The 27,248-nt window shown below is 32.5% G+C and overlaps 1 protein-coding gene across 2 annotated transcripts; it reads right to left on the reverse strand.

Moving 5' to 3' along the window:
- Window positions 1–13,198: 13,198 nt before the first annotated feature.
- LOC143045652 (uncharacterized) lies at window positions 13,199–27,010 on the reverse strand. 2 transcript variants are annotated; one of them, XM_076218298.1, is made up of 11 exons: window positions 26,885–27,010; window positions 24,007–24,081; window positions 22,153–22,206; window positions 20,800–20,884; window positions 17,704–17,873; window positions 17,151–17,256; window positions 16,672–16,842; window positions 16,002–16,037; window positions 14,917–15,031; window positions 14,549–14,635; window positions 13,199–14,246 (listed from the first exon to the last, which is right to left on the reverse strand). In XM_076218298.1, the coding sequence occupies exons 1-11, from the start codon at window positions 26,965–26,967 to the stop codon at window positions 14,122–14,124; spliced, it is 1,107 nt and encodes a 368-aa protein (XP_076074413.1). In that variant the 5' UTR covers window positions 26,968–27,010; the 3' UTR covers window positions 13,199–14,121. The 2 variants fall into 2 exon arrangements, with proteins under 2 accessions (XP_076074413.1, XP_076074414.1); XM_076218299.1 differs by lacking the exon at window positions 26,885–27,010 and adding an exon at window positions 26,653–26,705.
- Between the last annotated feature and the right edge of the window lie 238 nt (window positions 27,011–27,248).

The raw sequence follows: 27,248 nt of genomic DNA on the forward strand, positions 1-27,248 counted from the left end.
CACAATATATACCAAAAATCCTGACTAGGTATTGACACAATCTGTTATGGTGCAGTTATAATGAGTTCAACGCACACACACACACCCTTTCCCCTTTTTCCAACCCCATCACCATTTTTGTCTTTCTAGGTCCTAGGCCGTTAATCAAAATGCACAATATGAAACCTACAGAGTCAATCTATTCCAACAGGATGACCACCAACTTGAATCAGAAAATATTAGACGGCACATGATTTGGAAAACGGGGTGGAAATATGCTCGCTATACTACAAGGAGTTAGTAACATATTCTCATACTTTTCGGCTCGTCTAATCCAAATTCCGAACCATTGTTAGCTGTTGTGCATGGTCATTTTATGTCCTTACAATCATATCTCTTTATTTTTTAAAGATTTAATCGAATAATAATCATGTTACTGGTGTTGTGCTGATCATGTATGCATGTAAGTTATGGTTCCATTTATGTTCCCTTGAAACGGAGTTTATTGACAATCTTCTCTTAAATTTGACAAGCGGAATGTTGAAGGCTCCTTAGAAACTATCATTACTTCAATCTGATCGGATGAACAAAAAGTTATGATGGGCTGATTTTCAAGTCTTCTTTTTGTAGCAACAAAGAAACATGATTGATTTTTTCTTTCTTTCTTAAAACAACTTTGCCAATCTGTATACGGAGCCATGTGAAAATACATATTTTGGATTGCGATGATTAAGGTTTATTTCCCCCCTTTTGTAGCCATTTTTGTACGAACTTTTCACACTTCAATTGTATCAAAACTACAAATGTAATGAATAATAGAGATATGCCATTTTGTACATATACCAAGAGGAAACTTGATGCAAAGCATTATTATTTACTGTTTCATTGCATTTAATAGAAAAAGAGTACTTTGTGGCAAATAAACTAAGATTTTTATAGAAAATCCACAGCCTTTACTAAGAGATTTTTGTTATAAAATTTGAAACATAGATTAAACTCATTTGCTTTTCTATGAGGTTCTAGTGTTTATTTTTTACAAAAAGTTCTAAACAACCTGTAAATTCCAAAATACCTCTTGCTGAGTCCACGCCATTATTCCGACAGCCCATTAGTCCGACAGCCCATTGGTCCGACAACCCATTAGTCCGACAGCCCATTGGTCCGACAACCTATTAGTCCGACAACCCAATATTCCGACAACCCATTTCTCCGACAGCCCAATAATCCGACAACCCATTAGTCCGACACATATAAAATATCAGGGTATCAGGGTAAAATAAAATTTGTCTGTCTGTCTGTATTATTCATCTTCGTTTGCCAAGGGTTACGATTGTAACCCTTGGCTAGCGAAGATGGTATTATTACGTATATGTTCATATTTTAGGAAATAACTCCGTATATTTTACATAAAGGTAGTTCGAATACTTTCTATATACTCAATTCGAAATCTAGAATAGAATATTTCATTTTCAAAAATACAGGGTCTATAAACAGGATATAAATCAAGAACAACAAGTGAAAGTACGAACGACTGCTCTGATGATACTCCCGCAAAAATATTTCGGTATTAACGGGTAATAAGTGTACTATATGCTTTTTAACTTATATATGTCATTTATGGTATCTTACTATGCATTATATGTTTAAGATTATATTGTTTTCATGACTTTTGTATGTGTGCATATATTGTATTGTGTGTGTGTATTGTATTTTGTTATTAAGTCGATTTAAAAGGGTCACTAGAGCTTGTGTTATGTAGTTTATTGAATATCGACTCTAAATATAACTTTGAATCTTTGAATCTTGAAAACTTGTTCGAGTTATGAATCTGAAAAAGCACCACACGGTATAGCTGACTTATATCAACCTTGAAACTAAATCTTTGTGTTGTAGTTCCTGAGAAAATTGTGACGAAAATTTTCAACTTGGCTATCATTTAAAAGTGTTCGGTTAACAGGAAGTTGTTGAGTGATGAATCTGAAAACACATAACTAGGTATAGATGACTTCAATAAACCCTGAAACCAAATTTCAGAAATCTTGTAATGTAGTTCATGATTAAAATTCAACTAAAATATTCATCGGACGGACGGACGAACTTACTGACGGACGGACGGATAGATGTAAAACTGTATACCCCACTTTTTTTTTAGAAGCGGCGGTATAGCAATTGGGTCAACATTAATATTATATATAAGACATTTAATACAATACAAGTAAAATATATGTGTATAGAGTAATAATTTTTGCACCTTTTCGTATATACATAAATCATTGAATATGTATTTCTAGAAAAAATGGGAAAAAAACGGATAAACATATTTAAACAAAACGCATTTGACTAACAGGTCGAACAACTGATGTTCTTTAACCCTGCTGACTGCCATTGGCGATTGCCAAATAAAATTGATCAGAAGATGTAACAAAATGGATCTTCATATAAATTTAATACTAAACAGAATTTTTTTTTTAACTTGTGGCCACGATGTTATGCCACAAACATACGGTGTCAATATTTATTTAGTACACCAGATTCGGATTTTGACAATAAATGTCTCTTCAGTGATGTTAGGGATCGAAACGGTATTTGGAAGGCCATATAAAAAGTACCCTCATTTTTAGAGAAAGTCCCCTCATTTTTTAGATAGACTCTTGAATTTTAAGAGTCAATGTAGGATGAACGGATCATATAAACCGGAGGGAAAATATATATATATATATATTTATACTGAATACTCAAATACACACTATACAGAATTTTAATAACGAGTATATATGCAGAATTCGAATTATGTTATACAGGGAATTAGATACTAACTACACGATTTTTATTAGTTGTTATTGGCTTTGAACATGCTGTTGATAACTGCGAAAAGTCTCATATCTGTACTTTGTGTTTATGTTGCTGTGAGGGATGTATAAATACCCTATCATGTAAATGTTAAAAGTTTGTGTGCTTCGCATCGATCTGGTGAGTTAAGCCCTTTTCGACATATTCATAACCCCGCCACATTCTTAATGTGCCTGTCCAAAGTCAGTAGCTGGTAGTTTAGTAGTTGTAGTTGGTTCATGTCTGTGATATTTCTTCTACGTAAATAGGTTTGTGGTAATTCATCATCCTGCCCCTCCCGAACCATCATAAAAGGGGCCTATTTTTCTAGATTTTAAAATAAGCTCACGATATAAAATCGGTAAAGAATCGTTACCCCTACAAATGTATTGAGTGTCATCTCTCAGACTAATATAAAAAAGAAGATGTGGTATGATTGCCAATGAGACAACTGTCCACAAGAGACCAAAATGACACAATGAGCAAAGCCCATACCGCATAGTCAGCTATAAAAGGCCCCGATAAGACAATGTAAAACAATTCAAACGAGAAAACTAACGGCCTTATTTATATAAAAAATGAACGAAAAACAAATATGTAGCACATAAACAAACGACAACCACTGAATTACAGGCTCCTGACTTGGGAAGGCACATACTTAAATAATGTGGCGGGGTTAAAAGTCTGATCGATCGTTATTGGAAGTGCTCTGTATTTCTCAACATTTCGTGGATCCATATTCCCCAATCTAATTAAAAGATTGATCTCTGATTATGTTATACTACAATCTTAGATTACATATTCCCGAACATGATCATTTCATACAATCGCACGAGTGGAAGTCTTGGTAGAGCTGGAATTACTCATCTTTTCGGGGCACATATTTCGTCCTATTTGTTATCTTATTTTTAATGACCTAGTTTTGTATTTGTCTCTTCCATTTTCTCATTTTGACTGAAGCTACATTGGCTCATTACCGCGACAAAATTAATTTAAATAAAACTGTGTTGCGACCAAAGCCTGAGGACGGGTAGCGTTATCCAACTCTATAAGTATGTAGTTAACTTGATAGATTAGTGGTGAAACTTCACTCCCCCCGATACGCAAAAGGGGAAAAACGAAGATCTAGTAAATAGAATATAGATCCAGACAAAAAAAAAAAAAAAACAACACCAGCGAACTAGAACAACACAGAATGACAGTGGACACACAAACGCCGAAATCATGATAAAGACAAATAAATTAATCAGACCCGTAAAACGAAAGAGGGACGAGGGTAAGGACTGAGCAGTTGCAATAATTAATTCAACTCCAATATACTGAGACAAATACCCCGCATGAGAAGAAGAATCGGAATCAAGACGGACAACAACAAATATTATAGAGATCGGAGTTGGTCTTTTTAGAGAAAGTTTACCCATACACTTAAAGTCATAAGAAACGAGTGACTGGTGAAAAATAATGTTCATCCAATTCTTGAACCAATGTATGTATATATCATAAACTGTCCTCTGTGCACGATTTTATTATTTTTTACGCAAATATATCGTATAATCGTCAATTTCTTTTCTATCTGTCTGTTATGATTTAACAAATATGGCTACTCATTAAATGCCGTGTTTTGAAGCCGAAGTTTACCGATTGTCACCTTATAGTAAATAATCAACAAAAAGCATGGGTATTTAGCACGTGTTTAACATATACAATCAGGGAATTGTTTATTTTAATGACAGATTCATGCGTATTGCTATCACCGGATTTTTACGAGGAGGGTCACGCTTAGGTCACTATGCATACGGAAAATATGTCGGCGAATTGCTTCCTGGCAGCAAGCAAATAAAAATAAGTAAACTTCTTCTAAATGTGGACAAATTAAAGAATTTTCCTCAGAATAAAGTATATGTACATAAGTTGTATAATGAAAACTATCCATTTAGTTTTAAAAAACATATGCATATTTTTTTTAATTTGAGGTTTCATATGACTTTAAGACAGATGCATTGTCTGAATAATAATCTGTCGGAATAATGGGCTGTCGGAATATTGGGCTGTCGGAGTAATGGTCTGTCGGAATATTGGGCTGTCGGAGTAATGGGCTGTCGGAAAAGATGGCTTTTCGGAATAATGGTTGTCGGACTAACAGGGGCGTAACTAGCCTCTATTAATAGTGAGGCAAAACATATTCGCGGAGCGTAGCGAGGCGAAAAATATTTGCCGCTAAAGGCCCCCAGAAGCTCTGAGAAAAATAACGCAAAATCATGCATTCTGAGCGTTCCACGGACTCTTTCTTACATTGAAACGCAAATAATCTTTAGCTATTTTTTCGACAATATTCTGGTCTCAAAGCAAAAACATAGATTTATTGTAATTTAAGACTTTTAGGTTTTAGGGGTAACACCGATATGTAGCCTGAGGATAAAGTAAAAATCTTATTTCTCATAATCATTAATACCGGGTCTGTCTGTCTGCTCTTGTCTTGTGCTGACTTTGGTGATCTTTTTATGACTAGATTTAAATATAGTGACAGTGCAGTATTATACTTTAAGTACTAGTACTGCTTAAGTCGACACTAGGGACCATCTTGACCTTCTTTTACGGTATTTATAATTATTGAAGTCCAAGATCCTCCAGCAACTATCAAGATGAAGAACAGGAATAAAAACTTTAACCATTGATCATTTGTATTTTTTCTATGCATTGACTTTGCGTGCGATTAGGTCCCGTGCACGTTTACTCCATATTCCTTTATTTTCTGTCTAAACACGACTTAATGCAAGTTTAACCCTTCAATGTAAAAGGTCATATGGCAGTACATTGTTTTTTTAAATGATTTGATACCGGGAAATTGGTGGTCTTTCTTTAATTTAAACCATGTCAGCTATGTAGTTTTATCCACAGGAGCTGATACAAATATTTTTTTTAAATTTTTTTGTGGTTGATTAGAATAGTAAAGGAGTAGGTCCGGTAAGGACCGATTTTGGCCTCAAATTTCAGGTTCATCTGACGAAAGATTTTGACCACTTTTTAAACACTTAAGTGTCTATTTTATTTGAATTAATTAGTTTATGTGAAAGATTTTAACAGATTTAGTCATTAAAAACGATCCGATTCAAGCTCAAATATGAAAAATCTACCTAATATGCCGAAAAATGTCACTTTTCAGATGGTTTTTGGTAAAAAAGAAAGTGGCCGCATCCGTGTTCATCCTCAACCTTTATATATGTTATGTATTATCATAAAATACAACTTACATTTCAATATTAAGGATGAACACGAATGCGGCCACTTTCGTTTTACACGAAAACCGTCTAAAATTTAACTAAAATGCTAGAATTATGAGGATTTCAGTAATTTAGCATGACTTAATGGTGCTAGTACCGGATACATGTGCATTGTATTGTCAAAAACAGCCCATATTTATGTAGCAGAAGCATTCTACTGTCCAATAAATAACTAAAGGTTTACATTTTAACAATTTTGTAAAACTGCTATATTTTGGGGCCAAAAAGGGGTCTTACTGAACCTACTCCTTTTCTTTCTTTATTTATAATACATATCTATCACTTCTGTGCATGTCTCACCTATATATACAATGTACCTAGTTTCGAATGATTTTAACGACTCGGAGAAAATACCCAATTTTACAATCCATACTAAGAAAAATTGCCAGTATTTTCTCTGAGTCGTTTAAATCACTCGAAACTAGGTGAGACATGCACAAAAGTGATAGATATATGCATTATTAATATAGAAAATTGAATATCTTAATCAACGGGAAAAAAAGACAAAAAAAATATTTGTATTCTTTGATATCAAGTTCAATTATCCATGCAGAAACGACATTTTTCTGTGTCCAGTATAGCATCGTAGATAGATATAGGAAGATGTGGTGTGAGTGCCAATGAGACAACTTTCATCCAAATAACAATTTGAGTTATAACAATTTATAAAAGTAAACCATTATAAGTCAATGTACAGCCTTCAACACGGAGCCTTGGCTCACACCGAACAAAAAGCTATAAAGGGCCCCAAAATTACTAGTGTAAAACCACTCAAACGGTAAAACCAACGGTCTAATCTATATAAAAAAGGAGAGCATATTCTTAAAATATTTTCCCGCACAATATCTGGACATCGGTGGATATGCAACATTGCACACGTTTACAAATGAAAAAACAACACTCAGACTAGTCATAAAGTAGGACAATAAAAGAACAAAAGACAAACCCGAGACACAGAAATACAAAAAATAGACCATCAACTCCGAAAACCAAAAGTAAAATAGAAACATAGATCACAAAAAAATGCAGGGGCGACATCAGGGAGTGAAGAGAACTTGCATCTTGCAAGACACATTCCGTGAAAACAATTTGATATAAAGACAATCTTTTTTTCATTTTTTTTTTTGCAATTTCCAGCATGAGGTATTTGCCTCATTTGTCTCAATGTAGTTACGGCCCTGACTAATGGGATGTCACCGCTGAGTCACTAAAGTCGAGTGCACCCTTAAATGTGTACTGGAGTTGGTCCATATTTTTATTTGTTTTACATGTAACCAATAACTACATTAATAAGCAAAGACCTAGAATCATTTCTATATTTTTGTTCTCTTTATGTTTTTACCCATTATTCTCTATTGTTTATATCTTGCACTCGATATCTTTTATTTTCTGGTTGTTTTTTTTTTCAGCACCCAGGCTTGTTCCATGTTAGTATAAGAAACTTCGGGACATATAAGAGTCGGGCGAACATAAAAGGGACAATCAGATAATCATTAGTCGCAGATTAATTGACAAACCATGGCAAGTTTTTAATTGATGACGAAGATCATCACATTTTTTCCCAACGAATACCCTTTTCATATCTGCATGGTTCGACAGTCATCGTTTTCCCCAAACGATAATCTAAGTTATAAATATATCAATACATATAGAGCAAAAGTTAATTTAGACAACAACGTTTCTATGGGACTTCGTAGCATTAAGTTTTTAATTAATGATATTGTTTAAGGTCTATAACTAAGTCATAGCTTGGGCGGTTATGATTTAACCCATTTATTTAAATCTATGGAAAAGATGGCTGCATATAGTGTTGGGTGAAATAAGACTGACAAGCGGTCATCTTTGACTTAGAGAAGCATTAGTAATTCTTGACAGTTTACTATTCCGAGGCAAAATTTATGTTTAAAGGTATTGCTAATTCTAATTTTGAATTGATGCTATATGTCATAGATGGATTTACACTCATATTATCCTGAAACTTATCAATATGTACCCATCAACCCAGTGCATCAACCGAATCGTAATAAAATTATGTCTAATTCAAATAGTAAATTGATTTAGCCATAACGTTTATTTTGCAATTTATTTCGTAGACATGAATCATTTGGAAAATTATTATCAAATTATGCTGTTTTGAACAATCATCTAGGTTTTCTTTTAAATTTTGTAATTTTCATAGGTGGTGCTATAGCCTATTATAAATATTTATATATATGAAAATCACGGTTAGATTTCTTCAATGAGTCATCCATTCAATGGAAATTGACAGTGGAGGGTAAAATGGGGAGCCACTGTCGCTGAGGGAGCCTGCACTAATCAGCTAGAACACCATGCCCCCTAAATCCGTCCCTGTTTGACACACGTCTATACATACAGGTATGTCATGGAGTCTATAAAAGTTAGGAATGAAAATTTTCCTGTAGAATATGGTTCAAATAAGGATTGTAGTTTAATGAAGTTGACGCAAATGTGAAAAGTCAAAAGAACAATGACAGATGAACGACTTGAGAAATACGATTGTCCAGTCACCAATGTTTGTTATAGTTTTGTCGGTCTTTCTTCCGACTGAGTTTTGAAGATCCCTTTATCTTCACTCTGTGTTTATCACAAGCACATACGGTTAATGCTGTTTTTATTTTAGATATAAAAAGCTGAATTTTTATTTATTATCCATCTTCGCCAGCGTCGACAGGTCTAGTAACCAATCCACTCAGTATAACAGAAACACATAGAAAGTACATAGTTTGTTTCATGGGTGGCTCCAACAGATTTCATTTTTAAAACATAAATCAATCTTTGGACAGTGATTGAACACCGATTAAAGATGTGCAGCTTTTTGTAACAAACTTGTTATATTTTTTTCTGGTTTCCCCATGTGTGAAATTGTGAAAATGAGTCAGTATTGTAATTAAATGTTAGAGAGGTTACCAGCTTTTGCAAGTTTTCATTCAGCAATATGTTATAATTTGTGCAGTGCTGACTATCCTTTCGGGTATAACTGTGCCGACAGCACATTCCAAATCATACCCTGTTCTAACCAGAAAACATTGAAAAACATACCCTGTTCTTAACAGAAATATTGAAAAATATACCCTGTTCTAGACACGTTTTTTTTTAACTTCAAATTGACCACGGATTAAGAATAAAGCAAAACAAAAGATTTCTGATCAACTCTTTTTGCTGTATCATATATATAACAATTAAATAAGCGATCCAGTTCTAGACAAATACTTTGTTTTAAACAAGAGTGCACACGCTGAAATGTCTCGCCTTCTATACTAATCATTGATATTATGTTGATAGTCCTAAGTATAAAGCTTTATTACAACTGTCTCATAAACTTAACATTAACCAAGATAACTAAACGAAGACCAATGAACCATGAAAATGAGGTCAAGGTCAGATGAACCATGCCAGGCAGACATGTACAGCTAACAATGCTTCTATACAACATATATAGTTGACCTATCACTAGACCAAAACACAAAAACTTAACACTGTGCAATGAACCGTGAAAATGAGGTCACGGTCAAAAGAAACCTGTGCTACTGACATAAAGATCATAAAATGTTTCCATACACCAAATATAGTTGACCTATGGCATATAGTATTAGATAAAAAGACCAAAACTCAAAAACTTAACTTTGACCACTGAACCATGAAAATGAGGTCAAGGTCACATGATATCTGCCCGCTAGACATATACACCTTACAATCATTCCATACAACAAATATAGTAGACCTATTGCATATAGTATGAAAAAAAGAGACCAAAACACAAAAATTTAACTATAACCACTGAACCATGAAAATGAGGTCAAGGTCACATGACATCTGCCCACTAGACATGTACACCTTACAATCATTCCATACAACAAATATAGTAGACCTATTGCATATAGTATGAAAAAAAGAGACCAAAACACAAAAATTTAACTATAACCACTGAACCATGAAAATGAGGTCAAGGTCAGATGACACATGCCAGTTGGACATGTACACCTTACAGTCCTTCCATACACCGAATATACTAGCCCTATTGCTTATAGTATCTGAGATATGGACTTGACCACCAAAACTTAACCTTGTTCACTGATCCATGAAATGAGATCGAGGTCAAGTGAAAACTGTCTGACAGACATGAGGACCTTGCAAGGTATGCACATATCAAATATAGTTATCCTATTACTTATAATAAGAGAGAATTCAACATTACAAAAAATCTGAACTTTTTTTTCAAGTGGTCACTGAACCATGAAAATGAGGTCAAGGACATTGGATATGTGACTGACGGAAACTTCGTAACATGAGGCATCTATATACAAAGTATGAAGCATCCAGGTCTTCCACCTTCTAAAATATAAAGCTTTTAAGAAGTTAGCTAACGCCGCCGCCAGATCACTATCCCTGTCGAGCTTTCTGCAACAAAAGTTGCAGGCTCGACAAAAAAAAAAACTATTCTCACCAGCAGGGCATGAAAAAGCGACCCTGTTCTAACAAGCGAAAAAACGACCTTGTTTCGCGGAACATTTGTACCACTAAAAATATAGGAAGTTACCCCTCCGGGGTTGTACTCTTATTAAAGATGTGCAGCTTGTTATGGGTCATATTTGATTATTTTGTTTTGTTATGAAACTTAGTAGGTTTTACATTATAAGTAAAAACAATTTTCCAAAAAAGGAAAAAAAGATCTGCTAGCCTTCTCATCAAATCACTTTTATATCTATATCATCTTACCGTTATTAATTAATTTCACAAAAATAGATACACAACATAAACTTTGCTTCTGTTGGTACTATTTGTCTCTGAAAAAATACCTATATGCTTTAAAGTACATGTACATACGTATATTTCAGAGACAAATGCCTTTACTTCAGTGCTATATACAAGTCATATGCAATTGAATTTTCTTCTAACAATGGAGACTACCGTAAGCATGCATTTTGATTGGAAGCACTTGAAAAATGTTCTCATCTTTAAAGTGCTCTGGTCCGTTTTTTTTAAAACATCTCTGTGTGACACATGTGTAGACATTTTATTGGTCTTTGCTGTACAATTACAGTGCTAAACGATGGATAATATACAGTTTAGTTTCAATTAGCCAATATAATATGTTTTAATTAAATTATTTATGAACTTTTATTTAATAAAGCAAAACAGACAATCAATGACATATGCCATTAAGGCGAGTTGGAAATTTAACAAGTAATAAATCGAAATTTTAGTTTTACTGAGGCAAATCAATTGACAGCTATTATTGCAGAAAAGTATATGGTTCTACCAAGAGATAGCAAGTATTAATTATGATAAATAAATAATTTATAAATGATTAAAGTATGATGAGCAGAGAAGATAATACAGACTGTTTGCTATTATTAATTGGTGTCATTACTTTAAAAAAATTACATAACTGGAAAGACAAAAACTTTTGGTATTGTAGGCTCTGATAATCATTATTTGGGACGTTCTGAAAATGCTTCAAACTCAATAAGTATTTTAGAAATTCACTTTATAGGCAAGTACGATACTTATGACCCTCTTGTAGCTTTATCATTAAATCTAGATTTCAGGGGATTCACATGTAAAGAAAGATGTTTAAGGACACATATGGACAACATTCATAAGTTGTTTGCTGTATATGGAATAGCAAACAGAGATTCTTAACTAATTTATTGAATGTAAAAAGGCTGACAATAAAAAACAACAAATGACAATCACCAAAGATAAAACTCATTCTCAAATTCCCTGAAAAATCTTCTCCATATTTAGATTTTTTTCTTATAATCAAAACAAAAAAGTTTGTGATGAATACCTTCAAACCGATTTGAGGATAACCAGACAAGAAATGCTATTCTTACAATTCTCTCCCCCTAACAAAAAGTTCCCCCGACCTCTTAAATTTGAATGCATAGTGCTGACAAGCCTTTTCTGTTAGAACTTAAACAACCTTGACCTTTGTCTTTGAAATTAATAAGGATTAATTCTCTCACCTCACAAAACATCAATTTAAAGTCATCAATGTAACTCAAGAAAGTTTTATGCATCCTTAAATAATTTTCTGTTAGTTTATCTAGTTTTGTCATTATCAAATGTTTGTCTAATCACATATAAAGTGTTTCCATATTGTTTGATAGTAAAAGATAAAACTGTAAAATCTTATTTTCTGTACACCTTAAATAAGCCTCTATGTAATTTTGATAATAAAGTGCATATTTTCAAATTTAAATTGCAACTCTTCCACATGTAAACATAGCAAAACTTTCAATTAATGGACTGACAGGTGGGAGCAAATAATCTCCATGGAACTGAGATGTATTTTTGCTCAGACCAACTTTAAAAATATAAACTGTTCACACAGAGATGCGTCTTGCTTGTCAGCATAAATTCAGCAAAGACAATCAGATGGATAGCAACATGTAGTTTATAAATTCAGTCACTGAACCATGTCCTAGGTATGAACAGATAGTAATACAACTTCATAGAAAATATCTTTGATCTATCACAAATAGATCCTATCAACCTATTAACTTGAGCACAAACTTAACAATTGTTGACACTGTCATCGCCTAACAAAGCAATTCCTATGTTTTGCTTTCAGTGAAATTCGTTGCCATTTGTCATTAACCCAGCTGCTGGAAACAGTATGCCTGGTCTAAGCAAAACAGAAATGAATGACATTGAAACCTTTAACATTTATTTATTTGTATACCCTCTATTAAATTTCACAATGAGACATTTGATACTGCACAATTGAATACGCTCATTTTTATTCTATATGATGGGTAAACCAATGATGTACAAGTTCACAACATGAAATTGTGTGGAAAGATCATGTAATACTAAAATAAGTATCGAGATTCTCAAACACATGTCTTTGATATCTAATTTGATTGCAAATGTAGGAAAATCCACAATCAAATTTATTCTAAACATGGTCGATTTTTTTCCTGCCCAATTTATTCATCATTGAAACCTGTGATCTAATTCAGGCATAATTCTTCAAGACTGAAATCAAGGTAAATGCAATTGGAAAAATGTTGAAAAGTAATGAAAATATAAGTTCATATAAAACTAGTTAAAACTTGTAAAAATAATAACAAATAATGGCATTGATTTGTATTGTCCATAAAGACCCTTTAGGTTTAACTTGCAATCCTACATTTTGAATGCTATGAAAATGTTATAAAAATCCACAAATAATGTAAAAGCATAATCTCTTATCTGAAATAACTTAATAATTGAAATGATTTTTTTTAGTGTAGGACTACAGTTGCCCAAAAAGGGTCTAATGGAACATATTTAATATCATTTAAATAGTTTTTCTAACACATACAACATTTTGCAAATACTGTAAATTTAGAAATCAATTCGATGTTTTGATTCATGAGAACAATACATAAGTCCTTAAATCTCATCATACAAATCAAATTTTAAGTAAGTTACCCTAGTATTATTTAACAACACGAATGCACAGAATCAACCATTAAACAATCTTCAATTGTCTGTTATAGAACATTTGTAATAAATAAGGTACACAAAAAATTCTAAAGTTTACAACATTATTTCAAATTCATTGAGAATCAGAAGATCTAAAATGAGTATATGTTAAATTTAAATTTGATGCTTCTTTTACAACCAGTATATTTCAGAGAATGTACATTCATAATATTAAATAAAAGAATAAATTATAAAATGTGCATTTTAATGAAAATTGTGGAAAAAGGATATAAAAAGTAACAATCGTATAAAAACAAATTTGATTTTTAGACAATTCAAAAAAGAATTATTCATTCTTATATGTTAATTTTATATAAACAGAGCTGCTATTTTTTTCTTCTTTAATAAATTTATGTATGCACTTTAAGCCTTAAAAAGAATTCTTAACAATTTATCTCCATTCCATATACTAGAATCTAAATCCAAGACATAGATACCAAGATACTTATTAATAAAAGCAGTTTACATATTAATTCCCACAGAATGTTTACCCACTTAAATGAAATACTAAAGACAATATTCCCTAATTAGTCTGTTATTGAAAACTTGGCTTTTCCGGGAAGGTACAACCTGATCGCTGTATAACTAAGTTGGCAGAATAGTTTCCACAACGTACACACTCTTCTATGGATTTCCCTTGTACCAGCTGAGAAAGATATCCTGAAAGTATGCAAATTAAAAGAAATGTTATTTGAAACATTTTATGAAGTAAAATTTGTTTCAAGATTTATAAAACGTATTTACTAATATTAATATAAAAATTCTTCTCAATGTCTAATTTTTTGTTTAAATACAGGAACCAATAACAAAACCCTACTGTAAAAGTTGATTACTGTAAGTGTCATCTCCATTGGAATGTCTATAACCTAAGGATATACTTGATCCCTCATTAAAATACTCAAAAGAAACAAATAATTTCTGTAAAAATCTTGGTATAATGAAAGTCTGAATTATTCACTTACCCCCAACAAAAGCATCCCCTGCACCATTTGTATCTACAATATCATCTGCTGCTATAGGTATAATTGGGTACTCTGTTACTCTGTCATCTGAAATTTTATTTAAATATACTTTATAGTTTTAAACCTTGTACAAACTAGACATATACACAGACTTGCTTGAAAGGCTCTGAATGGAAAAGTATGTGGACTTGATTGCACAAAATTGGTACTCTCTATCCAGAATGTTGATGGAAATTAATTTAATATTACTATGAGTATCTTGATTGCACAAAATGGGTATCCTACATCAAGTTTTCTGCTTACAATGACTTTAATTCAAAACAGCAATGGTAAAATTATTAGCTTTAAATAATAATTTTCAAAGTTACCTTGTGCAACAATGACATTTCCGTCTCCTTGTGTAATGACAACCACTCGAGATTTAGAAGTATTTTCTTTCTTCCAACCTGCTAATTTCTTTGCAATTTCTTTCCTATCTGTTGTCTTGAAAAATAAAATAAATATACTATCAAATAATAGTTGTAAGAAAATAAAATATCCTTGCATACTTTACTGCGTTATTGATGGTGATAAGAGTCTTCACGTTGAACTGTTAAATCTACAGGCCCGAAATTTTTGAAAATTTTTAGTTAAATTCTGTTGGCCTGTAGATATGATTTTTACAGGCCCGAGAGCAATTTTACAAGACTGAGCTGCCATTCAGCGTGAAGACTGTGATAATTGTTAATTGCACGAGTAATTTAGAAAATATGTTTACCTCCTCCAATTCAAATACCTTAGACTGATTTATTAACTTCATAATATCCACTAGCATCCCTATCATGATAACCTATGTAAACAAATCTAGTCTCGGACATATGCTGACTTGACATCTTAATATATAAATGACAACCTTGTTCAATTATTTTTATGGAAAAGTTTGCATACAAATAAAAAGAACGAGAAATAAATTTCAGATTGTTGTATGAAATACCAGAGTGTTAATTCTTTTTTCCAAACACGCCTCTCAACTCATATATTTTCAAATACTATTTCCTCATTATGATATAGACATTATTGGGAAGTTTGCGGAATATATTTACAAATTTAAACTTTTCTGCTTTGGTCAGGTTGTTGTCTCTGACACATTCCCCATTGCCATATAGTCATTTACACTTCATTGCTTGTTCCAAAACCTGTATGTGGTTGTCAGCCCACTTTGATGTCCAGGAAAGACATTTGTTGTCCAACTTAAGGTCAGGTAGTTTTATTATAGTGACAAAATAATCATTGTTTTAAGTCATTTAAATTTATCAATAGGTAAATATTTTACACATTCAACATGACATGTTATCATTACAAGTTTGTGTTTTAAGAATGCTATACAACAAGACAAAAATGTCTCCTTCAAAGACCAACAAAAACTGAATTCATACAACCTACTAAATCCATGTCAGAATGAAAATTCACCTACCTCAAGGTTATTTTCTTTTGCAAATGTTTCTGCTTCCTGAAAGACAAATATACAAATTAATTGTTAGAGAATTTTACTGACTCAAAGGTAATGATAATTATGTTAGAACTACAAAACTAACCTGTAAACATTTTTATAAAGCAATAAGACAGATGTTCATTTATAGATTTTTTGATAAAAATAAAGTACCAAGCTATCAAATTCTTTTTTCATGTTGAACTTAACTACAAAGTTTAGCTATTCTGATGTTTAGGAGTTTAATGTGGCGACCATTTAGCTGAACTAGTATACACTGTTGTTGAGGTGCAACCCGCAGCCAGCCTCCTGATGCAGGATTTTCTCACTGCGTAGAAGACCTATTGGTGGCCTTGGTATTTTTTTGCTCTTTGGTCAGCTTGTTGTCTCTTTGACACATTGCTTATTCCCATTCTCAGTTCTATGAAGATAAATGGTAGTAAAACTTACTGAAACCCACTTCAACAACAACACATTCAATTAGTAACTTGTAAAAACATAATTGTCATTAATATGCTATACCAATAAAAAACGAACAAATAACTGTACAAGTAAATGGTCAATACCCACAATATATGTCAGGCTTATTACATTTCATCTATTCTTTAAAGTTTGTAATAGAAAGTCTCCCAATTAGGTAGGGAAGTTTACTTACAGTTTCGTTGCCGAACAGTACATCTACATATGGTAATGTCTGTAACATTGGGTCTTTAAAGAACTGACATAAAAATGGTGCCGACAAGTTCATACAGAAAGTTTTATTCTTCTCATGGGAATGTTTAGCTATTCTAAGGATGGATGGTGGTGAAACTGTTAATGCAAATCCCTGTAAAACAAAACAAAAAAAATCACTCAATCAATGAACATTTTTGGCATTAATCATTGTCATCAATATTCAACATTAATCTTAACACAAATAGTTAATTTTTCTAAATTATGAAATAGTTGCATTTCCAGTGACAATATTACTTTTCAGCTGTAAATACTGCTACATTGACAACAACACTTAAGTAAACTGTATCTTTTATTGTCAGCTTTAAGTTAAAAAAAAAAATTTTAAATAATGACTGATTTTGTTAACAAGTTTTAAAATTTTAATATACAAATATCTTAGAAAATTAGGTAATAACTTACAGCGATGTAATAAAACTGTGCTTTTTCTACCAAAGACCAATTTTCTGAATTATTCAAATGGTCCTCTGTGAAAAGGTTTGCTGCTGCTAAATTTGCACACATTGATCTAAAATAGAAAAAAGTCTCCTTTGAAAGAAATATGAGAATATCATCTTTATCTTTATATGGATCATTTACAGTCACCCGATATTCCATAAAGAGTTGTCTCATTTTCTGATAATACTTTAAATAATTTTTTAACAATGTTTAAACAAAGTTCATAACCATCATAAAGTTGACTGTTGACATAGAAATATGTCTCGATTAATGGTATAAAATTCAGAAAAAGACAATCTGATGGACATCAACATTGCTCATTATTACAAAGTTGCCTGGCAACAAATGAGTGAGCAGGACCTCAATATGGTCAACAAAAGGAGATGTACAGACAGCTACGTGACTTTAGAGAACATATCATGGTCTATTGTAAGTAGTTCCTATCAATCTAACTTAAGTTGAAAACTTAACTCGACCATCTTATTGATGCTATGTATAATTCCTTGGTAATTCTCACCTGTTTTTTCCAGTAACAATGACAGCACAAGTGCCTGTCGATTCTTTATCTGTGTATTGGAATTTAACATTAACACCTATTTCCTTTGCCTTTTTCTCCAAAATATCACCAAACTCATCTTTTTTTACACAACCAAAGAATGATGTTGCATCAGGAACTCTCAACAACCACTATATTAATTATAAATATAATGCTAAAGCTAATTGCATAAACTTGATGACATATAATTGCAATCATTTTGTTGATCTAAATTTACAGGTTGTTTCTGTTTCACCTTTGTAACAATTTGACATTTGCAAAACAGTTTGAATTTTTTATATATTTTTCTTAAATGTCTTTTGCTATTCTGCACTTATGTTTAACCCTGCCACATTATGTGTGTCCCTGTCCCAAGGCAGGAGCCTGCTATTCAGTGGTTATCATTTGTTACCATATTTCTTATTTATCTTTCATTTAAGGATGTACTTAGGTGGGGTTAGGTGAAAATTGATCAATCAAGAATTCAAAATTGATACAATAACCTGGTAGAGGTTAAGGATAAAAACTAGCTAAAAATATTGATAGGTCATGGACCTCTTTTTCTAGATATTTGAGATTTAAAATATGGCAGAAAAAGGCTGACTCGGACTTTTACCTTCTATTTGACTTGGTGCTACATTGTATTAGGGTCTAACCAGGTGCTCCGCAGGGCGCAGCTTTATACGACCGCAGAGGTCGAACCCTGAACAGTTGGGGCAAGTATGGACAAAACATTCAAGCATGATACAGCTCTGAATTTGGATTGTGATCAAATTTTTGACATTACATGGGTTTTTTTTACACAAAACAAATGCCAAGATTTTACAAATTAATTAAAGATTTCTTCTTCAAACTTTTTAAATCTAAAATTAAATAGTTGACACAGCATAGGTTTCTGACACAGAATGAATGTGGTCTAATGAACTTAAAAGGTTTTTTTTGCCTTTGAGCAAATCACTATGCTGTTGAATATCAATCCTCTCAAAAAAATGTTTGAAGAAATTTTCTTTTTATTTATGAAATCTGAAATGAGAAAAATTTAACCCCCCCCCCCCCTTTTTTTTCACATCCCCGTTTCCCTTTTTCAAAACTGATATCAATTCAAATTTCTAATGGAGTTTGCAACAATAACTACTCATTTAAATACATCATAAAATATTAAGATGTAAAAAAACTGCTTGTTATCACTGAATGGTAAAGATTATTTAAATTTATCAGTTGGTAGTAAAAAGTGTATATACATTGTATATTGTATATAACAAAGATTTAAGTTGATTCTGGACAAAGAAAGATAACTCCAATTAAAAAAAATTCTTGCTATTGAACAAATAGGATATTTCTTGCTTACTATTCTGGACAAAGAAAGATAACTCTAATTAAAAAAAAAATTGCTATTTCACAATATTGTGCAATTAGATATTTCTTGCCATTGCACAATACTGTGCAATTGAAAAGACTTGCTATTGCACAATACTTAATATAATAATTTTAGATCCTGATTTGGACCAACTTGAAAACTGGGCCCATAATCAAAAATCTAAGTACATGTTTAGATTCAGCATATCAAAGAGGCCCAAGAATTAAATTTTTGTTAAAATCAAACTTAGTTTAATTTTGGACCCTTTGGACTTTAATGTAGAATTTGAAATTTGAAAACAGGACCAAAAATGAAGAATCTACATACACAGTTAGATTTGGCATATCAAAGAACCCCAAGGATTCAATTTTTGATGAAATCAAACAAAGTTTAATTTTGGACCCTTTGGACCTTAATGTAGACCAATTTGAAAACTGGACCAAAAAAACTTCAATAATCAAGAATCTAAGTACATTTTTAGATTCAACATATCAAAGAACCCAACCGATTCATTTTTTGCCAAAATCAAACTAAGTTTAATTTTGGACCCTTTGGACCTTAATGTAGACCAATTTGAAAACGGGACCAAAAGTTGAGAATCTACATATACAGTTAGATTCGGCATATCAAAGAACCCCAATTATTCAATTTTGATGAAATCAAACAAAGTTTAATTTTGGACCCTTTGGGCCCCTTTTTCCTAAACTGTTGGGACCAAAACTCCCAAAATCAATACCAACCTTCCTTTTATGGTCATAAGCCTTGTGTTTAAATTTCATAGATTTGTATTTACTTATACTAACATTATAGTGCGAAAACCAAGAAAAATGCTTATTTGGGTCCCTTTTTGGCCCCTAATTCCTAATCTGTTGGGTCCTTAACTCCCAAAATAAATACCAACCTTCCTTTTGTGATCATAAACATTGTGTTTAAATTTCATAGATTTCCATTTACTTAACCTAAGGTTATTGTGCAAAAACCAAGAAAAATGCTTATTTGGGCCCTTTATTGGCCCCTTATTCCTAAACTATTGAAACCAAAACTCCCAAAATCAATCCCAATCTTTCTTTTGTGGTCATAAACCTTGTGTCAAAATTTCATAGATTTCTATTAACTTAAACTAAAGTTATGGTGCGAAAACCAAGAAAATGCTTATTTGGGCCCTTTTTGGCCCCTTATTCCTAAAATGTTGGGACCAAAACTCCCAAAATCAATACCAACCTTCCTTTTATGGTCATAAACCTTGTGTTAAAATTTCATAGATTTCTATTCACTTTTACTAAAGTTAGAGTGCGAAAACTAAAAGTATTCGGACGACGGACGACGACGGACGACGACGACGACGACGACGACGACGACGACGACGCAGACGCCAACGTGATAGCAATATACGACGAAAATTTTTTCAAAATTTGCGGTCGTATAAAAACAAAAGAAAGAAAATCAAGAATCTTCTAAAATTTTGGTAAATGAACTTTCATGAGCTATTAAGTCTTCTATGAAAAAATAAATGGGTGTTATGGGGGCAAAATATTTTACCTTGTATTGTAATCCGAACATTTGACATTAATTTCAAAACCTCACCTAAGTACATCCTTAAGTTGATGTCTCATTGGCATATACCCCACATCCTCTTTTTTTCATATTAAATATGCAGTGGTAAAAAAACTATGTTAAGCTTAATTACAACAGACATTCTGACTTCTGGTAGTCAATCTTACCTGTGCTAATTTGATGGCATTTAATGTAGCTCCTCCAGGAATATACTCTACATGATCTGCAAATGTCTTGGCCATGTCACTGTACCTGTGAAGATTATTATCATAATGTGTTATCATTTAAGAATATGAATTGAACAATGGAAACGTATATATAATTCTCACTTTTATTTCATTTACTTTAAACGTCATAAAATGACAGTGCAGTCAGTGGCGTAGCTAGGCTATTTTCAAGTGTACGCCCCAACCTCGGTGAAGGGTTTGAGGGTTCCAATCGGATCTAGGTTATAACACCTTTAAGTAGTGGGTTCGAGGAGGAGGCACATTTGTCATTAAAAGCTAATCAATACATGTAGCAAGTTGATACTTTTTTTTTTATGTTAAATGTATTGATTGTGTTGATTTGGAATGTAATGGTCATTGGTGTTAGAGAAAACATCCCAACCAGTTACTGTAAAATATGTTTAAAATGATCCATGGGGTCAAGCGAATATTCGACTAAAACCCCTTTTCGTACAAATGTCGTTAATGGATATGAAATGATTGATTTGCATAGATGTTTAGGTGCATTATGAAAATTCGTAAAGGGTTCTGTTAAGCCGTGGTTCTCGCCTTGGATTACCGCTCCCGCGAAAATGGAATCAATTTATCAGTCCATTACAGGATTTAAAATAACATTTTCTTTAGATATTTTTTATACTTGATCTAGAATATATGTTAACTTCCGTCCAAGTTTCATGACAATATCTAACGGTTTTAAAAATTTTCTTGTGAAAAATAATTATCTCAGACCGTCAGTTAGTTGCTGAAAGATCAGTCCGAATATCAATTGAAAAATGAAAAAAAAAATATACTGTTTATGAATTGTTTTAAACAGATGGAAAGTTCAAAGAATTCCCGGGAGATTTAGACTTTGACTGACAGAAAATGAACAAATATATAATACGGTACCATTTGATCGAAAATCAATTTCTACATTTTTGTTCGCAATTACAAGGTATTGAAGAAATATTTACAAGACTGATGCGCTTCAAACAAGATCTTTTTAATTTATTGAGATTTAAATATTTGTTTACCAAAATTCAAGTGTACGCCCGGGCGTTTTGACGTAAACGTAGCTATGCGCCTGGCAGTCTATAACTTTTAAAGACAATAAAAATGTATTTCATTAATGGCATACATATTGTCAGAATTTCATCACTAGACTAGACTCACTGTTTTGTTTTATGTGTATCACTAGATCTCATAGATATACACATATCAACTGCATGCTTTACAAAAAATACAAACAATTTGGTGGAATACAACAAACCTTCTTTTACATGTATATTCTGTTGATGTAAATATAATACTTACATGGACTTGTGTTTATCTTCTGCCAAAATAGCATCGTCTGGTTTTAAGTCATATCTAAAAGAAAAAAAATAAGCATCTTTGATTTAGTATGCTGTACAAATGTAATGAATTGAGAAATTATGCTGAAATACTAGGATACAATTAATTAAAGATGAAAATACATTTGGTAAGTTTAATCTCTTGGTTGATATATTTTTCATAAAAGTACAATATTGATTGTTTCTACTCACTATTGTTGATAATATAAGCACAATCAATATAAAATAGTCTCAATTATAAGGTAAAATTATTTTAAAAAGTTTGCATGGATATCCATTTCTTGCAAACAGCAGAATTTGATGGCTTCATTGAGAATGCAAAAAGGAAGTGGATGTGGTATGCAAATTAGTACAGCAGGCAATTATCTGACATTTTTATAAAGATAGTTTCAAATTTAATCAATCATCTTCTTACCAAACCTCTCTTTGGATTTCAGAGCATTCCTGATGGAATCCAGAAAATGCTTTTGACACTCCCAGACCTGCCAACTTTTGAAAATTCCCCGTGGGGATTTAGTGCGCGACCAGATTTTTAAGGGTTACAGTTTTTGCGGCATTTCTGTGTGCACTGTTTTTTACTCTTAAAATAGTCTCATATCTCTTCTTTTTTCTTTTGGTATACTGATGATAAGCTTATAAGCCTTGATTTCTTTTATTTGCATGATTCTTGTACTTATTTTAAAATTGACAAAACAATTTAAGAAAAGAGAAAAATGACAATAAAAAATGAAGGATTTAAAATGAAGACCCCCCTTTCCCCCTCCAAAGACCTACTTGTCTTTAGACCACGACTCAAAAGACATGAACCTATATGTCCTAAAGTTAGAAAAATAAATTCAGATTTTTATTAAGTCTGCCAGTATTAATGAGAAAATGGATAAAATTTGAGTTATCTTTCTTTGTGTTCAGAGGTGCTCTTACCGGCGGAGGCTTATATACAGTAGAAGTGTATACAAAATGGCATCGATTTTAAATCAACAGACTCATGTCTGATTTCAAAAATTAAATGGATTTCAAGATAAACGATGTTTTCTTAAGAGTTCATTACACTGTTCTCATCTTTTAGTTAATATGATTTTGTCATGGAACTACGGTAAACGTTGCAAATTGTGCTTATATGATAAATTGGTTAAAAATCAAAGGCCGTCTGACTGAATTTCTGTTACAAATATTAACTAATTTTGAGGATTGTTATGACCCATCAGGTAATCCGATTACTTGCAACAACAAATTATGACACCTGTTGTGACCGTTGATTAGCACAGGGTTAATATAAACTTGTCATAATATGTCCCCAGGTAAAATTATAGATTTTTAAAAATTGATCAGAAAAACTTCAAAATCGGTAACCAATAATTTTTTCGGGTATATTTTGTGAAAATCGGGTTTTTGACTTGTTTTACGATCCCGATATCGGGATTCGGGTTGAGGGATGAAAATCGGGATGATACCGCGAAAATCGGGATAGTTGGCAGGTCTGCACTCCGAATTTTAAAAGTTGAAATGTTTGTATTCATTAACTCTTAATCTTTATTCCTATTCATAATCTATCCTAAAACAAATACTGCTTCATTTTCAATACATCACTGTGTATCTATATTTCCAAAACACAAAATTGTTTCAGTATAAAAGATAAGTAGGTTTATTTGGCACGATATGTATAAAATTTAATGTCACAAACCAAACCATACTTTAACATGTTTAAAGGTTGCACCCTAAAATAGTTGGCCAAAGTCACACTGATAGTGTGTTAGTGGTTCAGGTTGTATAGTTTTAAAACAGAATGTTGTAAATTTACACGTAATGCAGTACTTACTTATTCAGAAATTCTTCTGTTCCATTCACAGAGATATCTAGGAGTGGGTTACCATAACCAAGTAAAATACCTTCCCTGAAATGCAAAAATGTATTCATCATTACATAGAAAAATTAATATAAACTTTCAGTACTTTTGTATTTGCAATTCTAGTAATAATCTGTTTTACAATTTTTATAATTCTTCTGTGAGAGGCATCACAGGTATCATAGTCAAATTATTTAATTATTGTATGCAAGTTTAAAGTGAATCTAGATAAAAATTAAACTATTTGAAACCCAAAATGGCATTTTTTAATTATTAAAGCATATCAAAAATACTATATATATTTTCTTTGATCAGGTACATAACAATGTACTACATTGTAGTTTGCAACTAGCTATATGAAAACAAAAACTATGGAATTATCTCCCCATTATTCCTCATTTTCCTGGAATATGAATTAACTGTTTGAAAAATCATCATATTGACTGTCATATGCTACACAGTCATGTAAATTGCAACATTTTCCCCTTCAATATCGGAGTTTAGATGAAAACTGAAAAATACAGATCATGGCCTTCCAAAATCGTACTTTTTGATATGTTAGAAGGCTATCAAATTTTACCAAAATGATATTTTCTGTCATTGTGTCTTAAGGCAAAATGTTGTCATTTACCTATGTTTACATGAATGTGTGCTTAATGACAGCTACTTTTGAAATCCAAAATTCATTCTTTAATCACTGAAAATTGCTACATTTTTAGGGATATAATATAAAAACTATGATGTCTTGAAGGCTAATTTATGTTTTCTGCTGCAAGGCAAGGACGTATATTAGTTATACGTCCCATACATGTCAAGTGACATGATATTCGCGTGTAATACACGCTTTTTCAACGGTTTACACGCGAGGATTTTGTCACATGGCGTGTACACGCTTTTCACCACATTACACGCAATTACACGCTTTTTCGTTCTTTTCATTTTTTGGTCGTTAGTGATATCGCTATTCTCGGGTTTTTTCCTTATTCGGCGATAAATACCGAAAAAATCGAAGTAATTGTTTGGCTGCCGTATTGTTTATTTTTCTGTATGGACAAACAGTAAAAGGTAAGTAGTTTGTGATTAGTTTTAACGATTTTGTGACTTTCTTTCAAATTCACTTAATAGGGGAAATGTGCACAGAACGAGGTCACTTGCAGGGCCTGCACCGTCGTCTAAAGTGCCGATTGGTAAGCCAAAACGATGTGTACGGCAAGATTCAAGATTTATAAATTATATTTTGGAGTTCAAGTTTAAATGATCGAGTGACAAGTAACGCATAATTTGTGCATTCTATGTTGCAATGATAAAAAAACAATACATGTGAGAGGAGAAATGCAATGTAGCTATTTGAATAAGCATTTAACATGTTTATCTTATAATGGAAATCAAATTTATAGAACATTTTTCTTTTTCAATTTCAGTTTCAACTCTAGCCAACACGGCAACAGATTTCTACAGGCTATGGAGATAAAAATATCACAGAACTGTTGGATCAGCTCTCATAGTACCAGCTTTCTTCTGATGAACTACCCAGTTTTAACCAGGCAATAGCAATGGCAGAGATGACATTTTACATTGCCAAAAAAAAAAACATAATTTATGACATTCTTTCAAATCTTGATGAAGCTAATTCAGTCAAATATCAATTCCTACTGTGGGAGAGCCTTTTCAATTATAAAGAAATTGACACTGAATTCTGATCAGAACTTGACTATGTTACATTTGTATTGTGTACTGTTATCAAATAAATGTAACTAAACTTGAAACTGGCAGTTGTTTTGAATATGTGCCTAGTGGTGGTGCTTTACAAGCAACATAACAGACCACTGTTTAATACAATAAAAGTTCACAGTAGAATATATATTGTTTTTTTATATTCACAAATTTGTATGAAATTATGAACATTACCACATTCATATTAACAAGTCCGCATCTATGTCACGCGTTTTCACACGCTTTTTGACATGTCATGTCATGTCATGACATGATTTCCCATTGTCAGAGGTTGACATGTATGATACGTCCTTGTGCAAGGCCATTACTGCATAAGGTGTAACAAAAATAAAAAATAAAATAAGCCTTTCAAAGACATATAATTTGGACTCATGTTTACCCATCAATGGGGATCATACGCGTAGCCAGGGGGGGTTCGGGGGGTTCAGACGAACCCCCCCTTGAAAACAAATAAGCACTGTTAAAGTCGGTGTTCTGTTCGAATTGTGACTGTTAAAGTCGAGTTTGTTAGTCCAACGAACCCCCCTTTGGAAATTCCTGGCTACGGGCCTGGGGATAAATCACATTCGTGAGGATCTTCTCAAACCAGTTGAAGAAACTGACATGAAATAAAATGTGCACATTTAAATTAAGTTGAAAAATAATGTATCCTTGTTCCTAGAAATGGGTATTGTTACCCATCATTCAAATGTCAATTCCCAATTTGGGTAATTTGTTTAGTTATCCACCTCCTTTATCAGTAAAATTCAGAAAACAAAATCATTCCCGTGACTTGATAAAAAGTTGTACGTGGTGCTTTATACTTTGAAAATAAAGTTCGGTATATTGGACTTATCTGTCACTATATATTGACCAAATCCACTATCAGTTAAATAATAACACAACCTTGCCATTCTAGTTGTTTGATAGAGAGAGATTATTTAAAGTAGACTTAGGTAGATATATAGCAATATGCAAATAAGGAGGATTAGTCTATTTCATGACAGGGTTTATTGACGACAGCTTAAATAAGCCACGTGGCCCTTGCATTTTTCTCCGTTCAGTTTTACAAAATAAAACAGAGCCAGTGAAGAGTTTGTCGATCTTATGGTGTAATTTTTTTAATTTTCATGTTTACTTTACAGATGGTGATGTCTTCTGCTTCTTTTTGTCTGGTCCAACAATTTCATCATCCCCATTGGCAATGTTGACGTCCGCCATTTTATACAATTTACATGTATGGTGATCATGAAAGTTCAGTAATCGAACCTGATAAAGATGTTTTCGCGGGAATTTACAAAACAGTGACGTGGACGTCGGAGAGATCACTTTCGTGATCGAATGGATAACGAAAGTGATCTCTCTGACGTCCGCGTCACTGTACAACGTGTTTCAGCTCTTGATTTTGACATTTGATTAGGGAAAAAGTAAAATCACAAAAATCGTGAACTCCGAGGAAAATTAAAAAAGGAAAGTTCCTAATCAAATGGCAAAATCAAAAA

The sequence above is a fragment of the Mytilus galloprovincialis genome, chromosome 9 (assembly GCF_965363235.1).
Source record: "Mytilus galloprovincialis chromosome 9, xbMytGall1.hap1.1, whole genome shotgun sequence".
Taxonomy (NCBI): domain Eukaryota; kingdom Metazoa; phylum Mollusca; class Bivalvia; order Mytilida; family Mytilidae; genus Mytilus; species Mytilus galloprovincialis.